Source organism: Narcine bancroftii, chromosome 8 (genome assembly GCF_036971445.1).
Source record: "Narcine bancroftii isolate sNarBan1 chromosome 8, sNarBan1.hap1, whole genome shotgun sequence".
Classification (NCBI taxonomy): domain Eukaryota; kingdom Metazoa; phylum Chordata; class Chondrichthyes; order Torpediniformes; family Narcinidae; genus Narcine; species Narcine bancroftii.
Genome location: NC_091476.1, coordinates 155,354,766 through 155,371,559, shown reverse-complemented (window position 1 = coordinate 155,371,559; position 16,794 = coordinate 155,354,766). Strand labels below are relative to the sequence as shown.

Genomic DNA, 16,794 nt, shown 5'->3' with positions numbered 1-16,794 from the left:
CCAACTTTGCATCGTTGTTGTAATAAATGTTCTTTGTTCCCAATTTTTGTCTCGTGTAATTTCTTTAAAGGTAATTCTAGAAGAATGTAAGGGGGAGGGTATTCTGATACTGAAATTGACTGTATAAAAGTTGGGTGAGCCCCAGTGTATGTGTGTATTCCCAGGGTAAGGGGAAGCACCCAACTTTGCATTGTTGTTGTAATAAATGTTCTTTGTTCCCAATTTTTGTCTCGAGCAATTTCTTTAAAGGTAATTCTAGAAGAATGTAAGGGGGAGGGTATTCCAATACTGAAATTGACTGTATAAAAGTTGGGTGAGCCCCAGTGTATGTGTGTATTCCCAGGGTAAGGGGAAGCACCCAACTTTGCATTGTTGTTGTAATAAATGTTCTTTGTTCTCAATTTTTGTCTCGAGCAATTTCTTTAAAGGTAATTCTAGAAGAATGTAAGGGAGAGGGTATTCTGATACTGAAATTGACTGTATAAAAGTTGGGTGAGCCCCAGTGTATGTGTGTATTCCCAGGGTAAGGGGAAGCACCCAACTTTGCATTGTTGTTGTAATAAATGTTCTTTGTTCTCAATTTTTGTCTCGAGCAATTTCTTTAAAGGTAATTCTAGAAGAATGTAAGGGAGAGGGTATTCTGATACTGAAATTGACTGTATAAAAGTTGGGTGAGCCCCAGTGTATGTGTGTATTCCCAGGGTAAGGGGACACCCTCTTTGTTTTACATTACAAACTTTGACCCCAAACGCGTGGGCCTTCCCCGCTTCCAACCTGGTCGACCATGCCTCGTGGGCGGCCGAAGAACACGCGGAGGGACTCGGGGTTCAAAAGCCGTCAAAGTAAATAGACCGAAAATAAATATTTTCTAAAAGTTTCAACGTGAAGTATCTCGTTAACCGGGGTGGGGGGGGGGGAATGTTACCTTTTCGATGTATGAATGATTCAAGAACGGGTGAGTTCAATGACTTTGTGCAGGTATCAAGTAAATGGAGGCTGCGGAGTGATATCACGAGCAAGACAGCGAAAGGGTTTGACGCAGGTGTAGTGCCTGACGTAATCGCTTACGTAGGTTTGGAGCGTGGGCCCGAACAACTCTTCAGTTGCGGCCGGGGAAGCGGCCCAGACAGCGGAGACGGGAAAGCGGGAAGAAAATCTTTTATTTTCTTTTAAACTGGAGACTGAGGAATCCGAGCCTGCATTGGAGACGGGAGGTGATCTCGAAGCTCGACGGCGAGTGGCCTGCTGCTCAGCTGTATGTCATCGAGCGTACTGGTGGGACGTTGTCATTCCCCTATTGGATTGCAGAGCTGTCCATCAAAAGTGGAAAGGTCAATGATGTGGTGTGGGCGGGATTAAAGGTGGAAAGGGAAGGGAGAAGAGGAGGTTTGCATCTCTTGGTCGCAACTCTTTACAGAGCAAAATGATCGAAGGCTTCTCATCGTTTAAACTTAATGCAGGTCTGCAAGTTTCTGAGAGGCGAAGTAGGCAGCCAGTGCCTCTTTCCCAGGGCAGGAGTAGCAAACGAAGTGAAGGGAGGGAAGTCCAGGGGAGGCATCAGGAGTAAGATTTTTAAACATAAGAGTTGTGGCTGCCTGGAATGCCTTGCTGCGGTGGTGCTGGAGGCTGGAATATGAGGGGCATTTAAGAGACTCAGGCACATGGATGAAAGAAAAATGGAGGTAATTAAAAAAAAATAGACATTGAGCATGGTAACAGGCTCTTTCGGTCCACAAGACCGTGCTACCCAATTAATCTACATCTCTGGTACATTTTTAAACAATGGGAGAAAACTGGAGCACCCAGGGAAAACCCACACAGCCACAGGAAGAGCGCACAAACTCCTGACAGACCATCAGATTCGAACCCCAGTCACTGGCGCTGTAACAGCGTGGTGCTAACTAACTGTGCTCCCAGATGGGAATTGTTTAGTACTTTTTAGGTAGAATGTACAACATCAAGGGCTGAAGGGCCTGTACTGTGATATTCTATGATCTAACTCTTCAGTCATTCTCAGTCTTGATATAGAGATCCACAGATCTCAGGTTGCAATCACAAATAGCTTACTTCTCATCCTAAGACATTTTCTCGTTCGAAAGCAAAGAGTTGTAGAAATTTCAAAACACTTTTTTCCTGTGCCTTGTAAGACTTTTTTTGGATCCATCCCTCCATCTCATCTAATTATGAGTATTATCTTGCAACATTTTTGAAAACTTGAGGCACACAGGAGACTGCAATTGCTGGAATCTGAAGTGAAACACGATCTGCTGGAGGAATTTGGCAGCATCAGTGGGAGAAAAAGAATGATCATTGTTGCAGGCCAGAGCCCTTCATCGGAATCGTGAATGAGAGAGGTGGTATAATGAGGTCATGGTGAGAGGGGTAGGATCAAGCCAGTGGGGAGATTGTTGGACAAGGAAGAGGTGAAGGATTACAGATAAAGACAGTTGATGGGTAGATGCTGGAGAGAGAATCAAAAGAAACGGAGGGAGTCAGATTGAGGAAAATGAGTCATACAGTGTCGTGGGTGATAGGTGGGGTCAAAGGCTGCCAGTTCTTGAATCTGTTAATAAGTAAAGGTGGCAGCAGAGATGTAAGAAGACTAGATGAAACCCCTATTTCTCTCTTTGGAATCTTCCCCACTCCCACCCTCCCATTCAGTTTGATGTGGTATCTAATTATGTCAGCTCTTGTCAGATTCCAATATCGGCAGCCTTTGTCCCTACCTATCTCCACCCCACTATTAACTTCCTTCACTTCACCCTTTTGCCTCTTTTTCTGACTCTCTCTCCCTACAATCTCTCTCTCACTCTTCCTACTTTCAACCATGAAGTGTTCTGCTCCACTATGTTGGTCATTTTTTTTAAATCTCCCATTGAAGCTGTTTGACCTACTGAATTCCTATAATAGATTATGTTTAGCTCTCTTTTAAATGTTGCTGATCCCAACTCTCAGTCCCAGTGTGGGACTACAATTTCTCAGCATTGACTTGTTAACAATCCCTTTTAGGGTTTAGTGAGATTCTTCCAAAATTCATTGAGTATCAATCAGTCATGCTCAGGTTTTCCTCACTGGCAACCGACTTCATCTCTGGATCAACCCAGAGAGAGATCTGATAAAGATCCTCAGAGTTTCAGAGAAAGAAAATACTCGCATATCTATATATTGTGTCCTTCACGATGTCATAAAGTTTTTCCCAGACAACAAATTACTTCTAAAATATCATACATGTTCTCATATGGGAACAATGGCACTCAAATTATGCACATAACACCAAAATTATTATGCCCAGGTGTGTTTTAGCAATGTTATCAGTTAGCTATTGAAATTGTACAATGGTTCCTAAAGACCAAAACTGTAAGCTTCAAGAACAGAATTGCTAATAACTATTCAATTAAGGAGTTGAATCTGGAGTGTAAAACTTCAAGCATTGGCTGAAATAAACAGCATTCATGTAATTAAAGGAAGATAAACCAACACATGAGGAGAAACAATAGAATTTTGTAATGATAGGCTGAAGTGAAAAGGAAGACACATGCAGTGTAGACCTTTCAACCCAAATGCCCTCTTTTAGTTCTGTTCATGAAAGAATCATGGAAAAACAAGCACAAATATCTACAGCTTTTCCCCAACTTATGACCTATGCGACTTATGACCAAAAAAAAGGCTACATTCGTACGATAATGTCCATCTTTCAGTTGCCGTTCAGTAAACATGGTAAGTTCACCAAAGAAGATGGCAAGCAAGAGGATAAACCCATCCCCTGCTGATAGATCCAGCAAGAAGCTGAAGAAGTCGTTTAATTTGGAATTGAAAATTACTTGATTTATGACTTCTACATGTCATGCTAATGTACTTCCGACTTATTTTGAAATATGACCAGTTGATCAGATGGACGTATGTTGGGAAGAATCTATTTTATAATTCCCTTCAGCATGTCCTGAAGCTTTATGAAGCTATTGAAATACTTTTGAAATATAGTCATAGTTACAATGTAGGAAGAGCAGCAGTCAATTGTGCAGAGCAAGTTTTTAGTCAAAATTTTGAGGAAAGGCTCAGGTCCGAAACATCGGTAATATCACATGGACACTACAAGACTGGCTGAGTTGCTCCTGCATCTCTGTGTTTTGACTACAATCACAGCAACTGCAGACTTTAATGTTTCACTTCCAAGTTTTGACAAGTAATAGGAATCGTCCCAGAGGGGGGGGGGGGGGTGGGGGGGTGGCTTGGGAGGAGGGAGGGGGGGGGAGAGAAAAAGTCACTGTATATGTGTGAAAAAGAAAAAATGTATATCATGGCTAATGTGATTTATGGTGTGAAAAATAAAAAATTTAAAAAAAAAATAATAGGAATCGTCCCCTGGTCTTTGGAAGATTGTTACAGGATCCTTTCTGACCATCGTAAAAAGCAGGTTTAAGGTCTCACTTGTAATATGATAATGCACACTTCTTGGATTCAAAGTGTGAGCCTACCCTGTTTGTGTTCATGTATTTGGAACTTGAGCTCCAAATCTTCTGATTCAGAGATGAGATTGTTACTGAAGAGTGTTATAATTTTTACTTTCCAGTTATATTTTCAGGAGAAATCTCCAAATTAATCCTTTTCAAATATATTTTGAATTACCTTTTGAAAGATCCTAAGAAATATGCTCTACCTTCATTCAACATTGTGTATGCAGATCAGTGTCCATATGGAAAAACAAACTCTTCATTTTTACATCTGGTTTGTTGAACAATTGTTTCAAATGTATTATCTTAGGAAATTGCTACATTTGCAAAGGAAACAGTTTCTTCCTATTTTCATTATTGCAGCTTAAACACATAAATTAGAACTCCTTTAAACTTCTCTGCACTCATTCCTCAAATAATTTTGACAAAACTCCACCAAGACCTTGCTTTCTTCTTGAACGTGTATACAGTACAATAAGATGTAAATCCATGGGGAAATGTGGGGGAAGCTTAATTGATTTCTGCCTCTGTCTTCTCTTCTGTGAAAAATTAGCTCTCCTCCTGTCTGACTATTAACATCCTGCAGGAAGCTTCAATTAGAGGGTTTGGTTTATCTGATTCTTTCTGGTGTATCATAATCAACTCATCTCCCAGTTTATAGAATACAACTGGTCCTGTGTCTGGAGTGGAAAATCATTCAACACAGAATGGCTTGGATCCAGGAAGCAGAGCTGAACTTTGTAGAGAGATTGTGTGCATCCATTTTAGAAGTAAGTTTTTTTTTAAGCAGATGGAAAATCTAAGGATTGGTTTCTCGCTGTGGGACACTACATCCTGTATTAAAAGTATCCAGATAATTAGTTTTACAGCAGAGATTTCTGTTAATAAACATTATGTCCTTTTCTGCAGGTTGGTCCAATGCCTAAGCATGTGGCCTTCATCATGGATGGGAATAGACGTTATGCACAGAAGCGTCAAGTAGAGAGAGAACAGGGACACTCCCAGGGTTTTGAGAAGCTGGCTGAGGTAAAACAGACTACATTTTGTGTAAATTTCACATCTCAATTTTTTTTTGGCACTGGTGCACAAGAATTCCTATTCTGATATGGACATATACAGGGATCTCCTGATTTTCAAAACTTTTAATTTTGAATTTTCCTATCAACAGAACAGCAATTTTTCTTGGTAATACTGTCTAAACATATGAAATGCTGTTTTAAAACAGTTGTATTTTTTCAGTAAACAAGTTTGGGAGCTCAGTGCTTCCAGAAAAACTAACGTCTTGCCTGACTTTTTAACTTTTTGACTGATTACTTAGACCTGATAGTTTGAAGAGTCTAGATCAAGTAGGTATGAGTTCTAATAAAATCTTGAGCAAGAAGTGTAGAAAAGATGGGCTGCAGACACACTTGGGGTGGGGGGGGGGGGTGGGGAGGAGATAGAACCATAGAGGAGGATAAGAATGTCTGGGTGGAGGTGGTTGGGAAGGGGGACAAAAGCAGAGAAGTAAGGCTGAAATGTCAACCATTAATTTTTCAGGTTTTTTTTTAATGGGACTATGAGATGATATGCGGAATTTATACCACGTTGGTGTTCTATTATAGACTCTTCGGTGGTGTTTGAACCTGAATATACGAGAGGTAACTGTTTACGCTTTCAGTATTGAGAATTTCAAGCGCTCCAAAGAGGAAGTAGATGGGCTGATGGAACTCGCACGACAGAAATTCACAAGACTCCTTGAGGAACAGTAGGTTTTTAGAAAATTATAACACATAACTGAAAAACTCATTGCTGCTATGATGCTGCTTCACACTTAGAAGTTTTTTTAATTGCTGTTTTCAGTAGTGTTTTGTCCTGAGCCTGATTCTTGGCCTTTACAAGGTTCATTTGTGTTCTAATGTTGATTTCTGACCCTCACACTGAGTGGGAAGGAACCCAGCATCAGTGATCCTGATACACAGCTCATGGTCATGAAGGAAGACTCCTGTTCATAGTCAGGTCTTATCCCAGGATTAGAGAGGGAAACAAATCAACTGGTGGCCTGCTGCACCTATCGTTACTGAGCTTCTTAATATGGAATCAGTTGGTATCCATATGAACACTCTTCTCTTTCTCTTTGGCTTGGCTTCGCAGATGAAGATTTATGGAGGGGTATGTCCACGTCTGTTGCAGGCTCGTTGGTGACTGACAAGTCCGATGTGGGGCAGGCAGGCACTGTTGCAGCGGTTGCAAAGGAAAATTGGTTGGTTGGGGTTGGGAGTTGGGTTTTTCCTCCTTTGTCTTTTGTCAGTGAGGTGGGCACTAACACTGCTGGAAATACCAGTGAGGTATTCCAATGCTCATAAAATAGAATTTTTTTGAATTTTCTTAATTAGAAGTTTCTTTACGTTCTTTCTACCACATCGAAGTTGGGATAGGAAATCACACAAGTTGATAGAATCTGTATTATACCATTTGAATCCTCTTTTCTCTTACTGCATTATTTAATTAGCAATAAATTAATTGCTTTAATTTTCGTTCATTAGGGAGAATTTGAAGAAACATGGTGTTTGTATCAGAGTCCTAGGGAATTTGACCTTGTTGCCTGTTGATATTCAGGAGCTGATTGCACAGGCAGTGCTATCAACACAAAGTTATAACAAGTAAGAATTGTAACTGTATGTGGTGTGCCTGTATGTCTCCTTCAGCAGGAATGGATGTGTCCACTAATTGTTTTGCTCTATTTCAGATGTTTCCTGAATGTGTGCTTTGCTTACACCTCTCGGCATGAGATTACCAGTGCGGTCTGTGAAATGGCTTTAGGAGTTGAGGAAGGGTTACTGAGACCCAGGTGATATTTCTTCACTATATGCATGCAGAGGATGAGAGGGGTTGAGTCTCTGACTGGGGGGTGGAGTTTAGACTCAAATAAGGAAATTTTGGACTGAATATTATAGTATCTGGGGATTTGCTGGACTGTACCAATGGAAGCTGGTGAGAATGAGAATGAACTATGAGGATTTTAGTGGGAATGGAGCCTGGACAATTTTGGGTCTAGTTTGTAATAGAGGAATGCCATGCATTGTTGGGGTAGTGTTGAGAATGTGATGGTCGTAGGGTAGTGATAGTTGTGCAAGGAGAAGGGGTGATTGGGCCAAGTATTGGATATAGACTGGGCTGGTTAATCCTAAGTCTGTGTCAGTGATGGTGCACTTCAAAGGTGTTGCAAAAGTGCTTGCTACCTATTTCATTGCATTAATCATTCCTCTTTTGTGTTTCAGTGACCTCTCTGAAACTCTGCTGAGCAGATGTCTGTACTCCAGCAGTTCCCCAGACCCAGACCTGCTCATCCGCACATCTGGAGAGGTTCGTCTCAGTGACTTTCTGTTGTGGCAGGTAAGACATTGCTTTATTCATTTATTATAACAGTAATACCATCAATGATGGCATTTCATGAATTTCTTTGAAAATGCAGTTTGACCCTCTTTACAATGTTTTCTAAGAAAATCCACAAGTCAATCAATACTCCAGATTCCAAGGAATAAAAGTTTTCATATTCCAGATGTTTGTGAAACATGCAAAAATCAATATATTTTGAGCCAATCTCCAATTATCTAAAACATGAAGCATTGGTGTTAGTGTTGAAATACAATCCAGTTTGTTTTACCCTGTGGTTGTGAATGCACTAAAACAAAAACTTTTTTAGTTTTATTTTTCACACTGTGAACCATATCAATCAAAATACATACAAACATTTCCGTCTTAAATATACACAGTGGCATTTTCTCCCCTTTTTTTTCCCCTACCTTCCCACCCCCCTCCAAACCCATTAAACATTCAACATATACAATACAATAAAACCATTAAACAATGTCATCACACAATGAAAAATAAAGAAAAATGTGTCATCTACTTTTACACACTGGATCAAGTAATTTTGTCTTCTTATCATTTTAGGGGGTGGAGGTCCGAGGCAAGCCTTCTCTGTAATGTTCCATGTACGGCTCCCAATTTTAAAAAAAATTTTTAAAAATTTTTCACACCATAAACCACACTGACCAAGATACATACATTTTCCTTTTCAAATATATACAGTGTCATTTTCTCCCCCCCTCCCTCTTCCCATCCCACCCTCCCTACCTCCCCCCCCATTCATTTAAAGTACAAAATCTAAGACACATTAAACCAGTCAAACAATGTTGTCATTCAATAAAAATAAACAAGAAATTTCACTGAGTCAATTCTTTTCATTTCCTTCTCCTTTCGTTAATTTAGGAGGTAGATGTCCCCAGTAGGTTTTCTCTATTGTGTTTCATGTATGGCTCCCATATTTGTTCAAATATTTCAATATTATTTCTTAAATTATATGTTATTTTTTCTAATGGAATACATTTATTCATTTCTACATACCATTGTTGTATTCTCAAATTATCTTCCAATTTCCAGGTTGGCATAATACATTTTTTTGCTACGGCTAGAGCTATCTTAACAAATCTTTTATGTGCACCATCCAAATCAATTCCAAATTCTTTGTTTTTTATGTTACTTAGGAGGAAGATCTCTGAGTTTTTGGTATATTGTTTTCTGTAATTTTATTTAATATCTGGTTTAGATCTTCCCAAAATTTTTCTACTTTCTCACATGTCCAGATTGCATGAATTGTTGTTCCCATTTCTTTTTTACAACGAAAACATCTGTCAGATACTGTTGGGTCCCATTTATTTAACTTTTGAGGTGTAATGTATAGCCTGTGTATCCAGTTATATTGTATCAAACGTAACCTCATATTTATTGTATTTCTCATCGTTCCAGAACATAACTTCTCCCATGTTTCCTTCTTTATCTTTATATTTAAATCTTGTTCCCATTTTTGTTTAGTTTTACCATTTGTTTCCTCATTCTCCTTTTCTTGCAGTTTAATATACATATTTGTTATAAATCTTTTGATTGTCATTGTATCAGTAATCACATATTCAAAGTTACTTCCCTCTGGTAACCTCAGACTACTTCCTAATTTGTCCTTCAAGTAGGATCTCAATTGGTAATATGCCAACACTGTATCTTGAGTTATATTATATTTATCCTTCATTTGTTCAAAGGATAATAATCTATTTCCTGAAAAACAATTTTCTATTCTTTTGATCCCTTTTTTCTCCCATTCTCTTTTTTTTTAAATTTTTTATTTTTCACACCATAAACCACATTGACCATAATACATACATCTTCCTTTTCAAATATATAGTGTCATTTTCTCCCCCCTCCCTCCTCCCATCCCACCCTCCCTACCTTCCCCCCATCCATTTAAAGTACAAAATCTAAGATACATTAAACCAGTCAAACAATGTTGTAATTCAATAAAAATAAACAAGAAATTCCACTGAGTCAATTTTTTTCATTTCCTTCTCCTTTCGTTAATTTAGGTGGTGAATGTCCCCAGTAGGTTTTCTCTATTGTGTTTCATGTATGGCTCCCATATTTGTTCAAATATTTCAATATTATTTCTTAAACTATAATTTATTTTTTCTAATGGAATACATTTATTCATTTCTATATACCATTGTTGTATTTTCAAATTATCTTCCCATTTCCAGGTTGACATAATACATTTTTTTGCTACGGCTAGAGCTATCTTAACAAATCTTTTATGTGCACCATCCAAATCAATTCCAAATTCTTTGTTTTTTATGTTACTTAGGAGGAAGATCTCTGGGTTTTTTGGTATATTGTTTTCTGTAATTTTATTTAATATCTGGTTTAGATCTTCCCAAAATTTTTCTACTTTCTCACATGTCCAGATTGCATGAATTGTTGTTCCCATTTCTTTTTTACAACGAAAACATCTGTCAGATACTGTTGGGTCCCATTTATTTAACTTTTGAGGTGTAATGTATAGCCTGTGTATCCAGTTATATTGTATCATACGTAACCTCGTATTTATTGTATTTGTCATCGTTCCAGAACATAACTTCTCCCATGTTTCCTTTTTTATCTTTATATTTAAATCTTGTTCCCATTTTTGTTTAGTTTTACCATTTGTTTCCTCATTCTCCTTTTCTTGCAGTTTAATATACATATTTGTTATAAATCTTTTGATTGTCATTGTATCAGTAATCACATATTCAAAGTTACTTCCCTCTGGTAACCTCAGACTACTTCCTAATTTGTCCTTCAAGTAGGATCTCAATTGGTAATATGCCAACACTGTATCTTGAGTTATATTATATTTATCCTTCATTTGTTCAAAGGATAATAATCTATTTCCTGAAAAACAATTTTCTATTCTTTTGATCCCTTTTTTCTCCCATTCTCTAAAGGAAAGGTTATCTATTGTAAAAGGGAGTAACTGATTTTGCGTCATTATTAGTTTTGGTAATTGGTAATTTGTTTTATTGCTTTCTACATGAATCTTCTTCCAAATATTGAGCAGATGATGTAATACTGGAGAACTCCTACGTTGTACCAATTTTTTATCCCATTTATATAATATGTGTTCAGGTATCTTTTCCCCTATTTTATCTAGTTCTAATCTAGTCCAATCTGGCTTTTCCCTTGTTTGGTACAAATCTGATAGGTATCTTAATTGTGCGGCTCTATAATAATTTTTAAAGTTTGGCAGTTGTAAGCCTCCTTGTTTATACCATTCTGTTAATTTATCTTGTGCTATCCTCGGTTTCCCCCCTTTCCATAAAAATTTCCTTATTATTTTCTTTAACTCCTTGAAGAATTTCTCTGTCAAGTGTATTGGCAATGCCTGAAATAGGTATTGTATCCTTGGGAAAATGTTCATTTTAATACAGTTTATCCTTCCTATTAGTGTTAGTGGTAGATCTTTCCAATGCTCTATATCGCCCTGTAATTTTTTCATTAATGGATAATAATTGAGTTTATATAGATGGCCGAGATTTTTATTTATTTGTATACCTAGGTATCTTATTGCTTGCATTTGCCATCTGAATGGTGATTCCTTCTTAAATTTTGAGAAATCCGCATTATTCATTGGCATTGCTTCACTTTTATTTACGTTAATCTTGTAACCCGACACTTCTCCATATTCCTTCAATTACTTATATAATTCTTTTATTGATAGTTCTGGCTCCCCACCATGACTACCAGCCCCCCCACATCTCCATCGGGCACACAAAACTCAAAACGGTCAACCAGTTTACCTATCTCGGCTGCACCATTTCATCAGATGCAAGGATCGACAATGAGATAGACAACAGACTCGCCAAGGCAAATAGCGCCTTTGGAAGACTACACAAAAGAGTCTGGAAAAACAACCAACTGAAAAACCTCACAAAGATAAGCGTATACAGAGCCGTTGTCATACCCACATTCCTGTTCGGCTCCGAATCATGGGTCCTCTACCGGCACCACCTACGGCTCCTAGAACGCTTCCACCAGCGTTGTCTCCGCTCCATCCTCAACATCCATTGGAGCGCTCACACCCCTAACGTCGAGGTACTCGAGATGGCAGAGGTCGACAGCATCGAGTCCACGCTGCTGAAGATCCAGCTGCGCTGGATGGGTCACGTCTCCAGAATGGAGGACCATCGCCTTCCCAAGATCGTATTATATGGCGAGCTCTCCACTGGCCACCGTGACAGAGGTGCACCAAAGAAAAGGTACAAGGACTGCCTAAAGAAATCTCTTGGTGCCTGCCACATTGACCACCGCCAGTGGGCTGATAACGCCTCAAACCGTGCATCTTGGCGCCTCACAGTTTGGCGGGCAGCAGCCTCCTTTGAAGAAGACCGCAGAGCCCACCTCACTGACAAAAGGCAAAGGAGGAAAAACCCAACACCCAACCCCAACCAACCAATTTTCCCTTGCAACCGCTGCAATCGTGTCTGCCTGTCCCGCATCGGACTGGTCAGCCACAAACGAGCCTGCAGCTGACGTGGACTTTTTACCCCCTCCATAAATCTTCGTCCGCGAAGCCAAGCCAAAGAAAAAAAGTTCTGGTTCTGTTAAGTATACTATAACATCATCTGCAAATAAACTGATTTTATATTCCTTGTCTTTTATTTTTATCCCTTTTATATCATTTTCTGTTCTTATCAATTCTGCTAGCCGTTCTATAGCTAACGCGAACAATAAGGGTGATAGTGGGCATCCCTGCCTTTTTGATCTGCTTAAGTTAAATTGCTTTGATATATATCCATTTACTGTCACTTTCGCCAATGGCCCCTTATATAATGCTTTAATCCAATTAATATACTTCTCTGGTAAACTGAATTTTTGCAATACTTTGAATAAATAATTCCATTCTACTCAGTCAAAGGCCTTCTCTGCGTCTAAAGCAACTGCTACTGTTGGCGCTTTACTCCCTTCTACTGCATGAATTAAGTTAATAAATTTACAAATATTGTCTGTTGTGCGTCTTTTTTTAATAAATCCAGTTTGATCTAGATTTACCATTTTAGGTACATAATCTGTTAATCTGTTTGCTAATAGTTTAGCTATTATCTTATAATCTGTGTTAAGTAATGATATTGGTCTATATGACGCTGGTGCGAGTGGATCTTTCCCTTGCTTTAGTATTACTGTAATTACTATTTCCCTTTCCAACTGCTCTGTTTCCTGATTATAGTCCATCTTCATCTTGGTTACATAACTTATTATTTGCCCTCTAATGAACGGTTTCATTGCATCCCATAGTATAAACTTATCTTTCACTGATTCCGTATTTATTTCAAACTACATTTTAATTTGTCTTTCAATTAATTCTCTAAAATCCTGCCTTTTAAGTAGCATGGAGTTTAATCTCCATCTATACATTCTTGGAGGGATGTCCTCTAACTCTATTGTCAATATCAAGGGTGAATGGTCCGATAATATTCTAGCTTTATATTTTGTTTTTATTACTCTATCTTGCATACGAGCTGATAACAAAAATAGGTATATTCTTGAGTATGTTTTATGTCTACCCGAATAATATGAATATTCCTTTTCCTTTGGGTGTTGTTTCCTCCATATATCCAAAAGTTGCATTTCTTCCATCGATTTAATTATAAATTTGGTTACTTTGTTCTTTCTGTTAATTTTTTTCCCAGTTTTGTCCATATTTGAATCCAAATTAAGGTTGAAATCCCCTCCTATTAATATGTTCCCTTGCGTATCTGCTATCTTCAAAAAAATATCTTGCATAAACTTTTGATCTTCTTCATTAGGTGAATATACATTAAGTAGATTCCAAAACTCTGAATATATCTGACATTTTATCATTACATATCTCCCTGCTGGATCTATTATTTTCTCTTCTATTTTAATTGGTATATTTTTACTGATTAATATAGCTACTCCTCTTGCTTTTGAATTATACGACGCTGCTGTTACATGTCCTACCCAATCTCTCTTTAATTTCTTGTGCTCCAATTCAGTTAAATGTGTTTCTTGCACAAATGCTATATCAATTTTTTCTTTTTTCAGTAAATTTAGCAGTTTCTTCCTTTTGATTTGGTTATGTATTCCGTTAATATTTAAAGTCATATAGTTCAACGTAGCCATTTCATACTTTGTTTATATTCCCTTTCCGTTTCTCCATCACCTTTCCTTCTTATCCATTTCTGCTTTCTTGTTTTGAACACTTTATAAGACAACATTTCTAAAACATCAAACATTTTCCTTATTCTCCTATTTAAAACTTCTTTAACCCCATTCTCCCCTCCCCCTCCTGAGTTACCCTTTATCCCTTGCCGGGCAACCACATCTCCCCACTCCATTTGGATTTGCGAATTCACTCGCAGGCGTCAACTGATTTTGCAGTGACCGTAACTCCGCCCCACCCAGCCCCCCCGGAAAAGATTTCAATTTTCATATATAACAAAGGTCACTTTTTTAATTCCCTCCTTATCTCCTTATTCCCTCTATTCCCTTTCATTCCCTTATTAATTCTTATCTATACTCTATATATTTTCCTCTAAATACGGATACACTCATGTATACACATATATACATACACATCTATAGATATATATATATATCACACATACATATAGTTCGTGGTCATTTTTACTCTCATTACATGTCTTCATCTCTCTGCTTGTTTTGTAGTTGTTCTGCAAATTTTTGTGCTTCCTCTGGATCTGAGAATAGTCTGTTTTGTTGCCCTGGAATAACTATTTTAAGTACCGCTGGGTGCTTTAACATAAATTTATATCCTTCTTTCCATAGGATCGTTTTTGCTGTATTAAACTCCTTTCTCTTCTTCAGGAATTCAAAACTTATGTCTGGATAGAAAAATATTTTTTGACCTTTGTATTCCAGTGGCTTTTTGTCTTCTCTTATTGTCTTCATTGCTTTCTCAAATATATTTTCTCTTGTTGAATATCTTAAAAATTTTACTAAAATGGATCTTGGTTTTTGCTGCGGTTGTGGTTTCGGCGCTAATGTTCTATGTGCCATCTCTATTTCCATTTCCTCCTGTAATTCTGGTCTTCCTTGGACCCTGGGGATCCAATCTTTTATAAATTCTCTCATATTCTTGCCTTCTTCATCTTCCTTAAGGCCCACTATCTTTATATTATTTCTTCTATTATAGTTTTCCATTATATCTATCTTCTGAGCTAACAGCTCATGTGCCTCTTTAACTTTTTTATTAGATTCTTCTAATTTCTCTTTTAAGTCCTCTACTTCCATTTCTACGATTATTTCTCATTCTTCCACATTATCCACTCTTTTTCCTATCTCTGATATAACCATTTGTATTTTATTCATTTTTTCTTCTGCACTTTTAATCCTTCTTTTTATCTCATTAAATTCTTGTAATTGCCATTCTTTCACTGATTCCATATATTCTTTAAAAAAAGATATATCCATTGTCTTGCCTTTCACTTCTTCCATTTCTTTCTGTTCTTCTTCCTCTGGGTTGACCATCTGTTGTTTCCTTGTTTTCTTTTTACCCTCTTCTTTCTTGTTGTCGTTATTTTCTGTGTTATGCACCTGCTGCTGTGTTGCAGGTGTCTCTCTCAGCTGTGGAGATCGACTCCGCAGCTGTTCCCCCCTCCCGTCTGTGTGTTTTTTTTCATGCGCGGTTGCGCACTTTTACTCAGCTCTGCGAGCCATTTTTGTAGTCCCGAGCCCGGGACTTCTGCTGACCTGAGGGAGTGGGCTTCTCTCTCCGCGGCGGGCCTCCTCGGACAGGTAAGGCCTTCACCTTCTTCTTCCCACGTTCTTTCATCTTCTCTTCTTCCCGTTGTTTTCGACTTTTCTCTCTTCGCTGCCATTTTCTTCTCACCTTTATTTTTACTTTGTTTTAATTTTTACTCTTGTACCTTTGTGTTTTGTGCGTTTTTTTTTCAACTTTTCCGGAGAGGGCTGGAATTCCCTGACCGGCCACTACTCCATCACGTGACTCCTCTTACGGCTCCCAAATTTAAAACAAAAACACTTTATGTTGTTTAACTTTTGTGCTTTTTAAAATATTATTGTGGAATTAGTTTTATTGTGGTTCCGAAAGAAAAAAAAGAAATGAACAGGAAGTAGCTTCTCAAATAAAAAAAACAGACAATTGAAAATATTCAGAAGCAAGTCAATGTTTCAGGTCATGTTCCCTGTACCTAACAATATGATCTGACCTACTCAGTATTTCCAGTATTCTTCAGTGAAATCACTGCTGCTATCACAAAACATATTGTTACAGGTTATATTATATATTAATTATATATAAATATGTGGGGGGGGTTTAGTGTACGTCATTTCACAGATACTTGCACTTCACATATCATTTAAAATGCAAGAGCTTTGCTGAAGCTAAACATATAGGCACCAGTGTTTGCAAAAGTCAGTGGAACTTCTGAAGTAGGAGGAAATGCAACAAAGACTGGGATCAAGTGCTGATAAAGATCTTTCAAGGATTGGATTTTGAGCCTTGGAAGGGGTTCTCGTTTTTACAAGCAGAAAGAGAGGAAAGAAAACAGGATTCTTCGCTTAGACAGAGAGAGAGAGAGAGAGAAGAGTTCTACAGTGGCTTTTGAGGTTGCAACATGACAAGCTAGCAGGCTTGTTGAAAACCCCATTTTGAAGACAGGTTGTAAGTTCTGAGTTTAGCCTGTTCAAAACCCTTGTAGTCCTTAAAGAGAAAATGGCTGGCTAGAGTGTTTCTCCTGAAATAAGAGGAATTCTGTTGTGACCTGGAAGAAGAGATTATCATTTGGAAAACCCATGATCGGACAAGACACTGAAGTGGCTAATCGTAGGAAATCAGTTTGTGTGTGTCTAACGAGCAACAAATATCTCTCTGAAACCAACGAGAACCTTCCTGAGCGGTAACCTTTAAGCACCAGAGCCTGGTGAAAATTCATAATGTTAAATTCTGTTCATAGTATAAGAATTGCCTGATACCGGTGAACTTAGAGAAGTG

The 16,794-nt window shown here is 38.1% G+C and overlaps 1 protein-coding gene across 6 annotated transcripts in view; it reads left to right on the top strand.

Annotated features, from left to right (window-relative positions):
• Positions 1 to 1,035: 1,035 nt before the first annotated feature.
• The window catches only part of dhdds (dehydrodolichyl diphosphate synthase), a 29,516-nt gene continuing 13,757 nt past the window's right edge, over positions 1,036 to 16,794 (top strand). Inside the window, exons 1-8 of one of the 6 annotated variants that reach the window (XM_069895494.1) lie at positions 1,036 to 1,255; positions 4,637 to 4,725; positions 5,106 to 5,221; positions 5,361 to 5,477; positions 6,056 to 6,198; positions 6,977 to 7,093; positions 7,180 to 7,281; positions 7,712 to 7,826. In XM_069895494.1, the coding sequence (XP_069751595.1) occupies positions 5,159 to 5,221; positions 5,361 to 5,477; positions 6,056 to 6,198; positions 6,977 to 7,093; positions 7,180 to 7,281; positions 7,712 to 7,826 (657 nt within the window). In that variant the 5' untranslated portion in view covers positions 1,036 to 1,255; positions 4,637 to 4,725; positions 5,106 to 5,158. The other 5 variants (XM_069895491.1, XM_069895493.1, XM_069895490.1 and 2 more) reach the window with 5 other exon arrangements.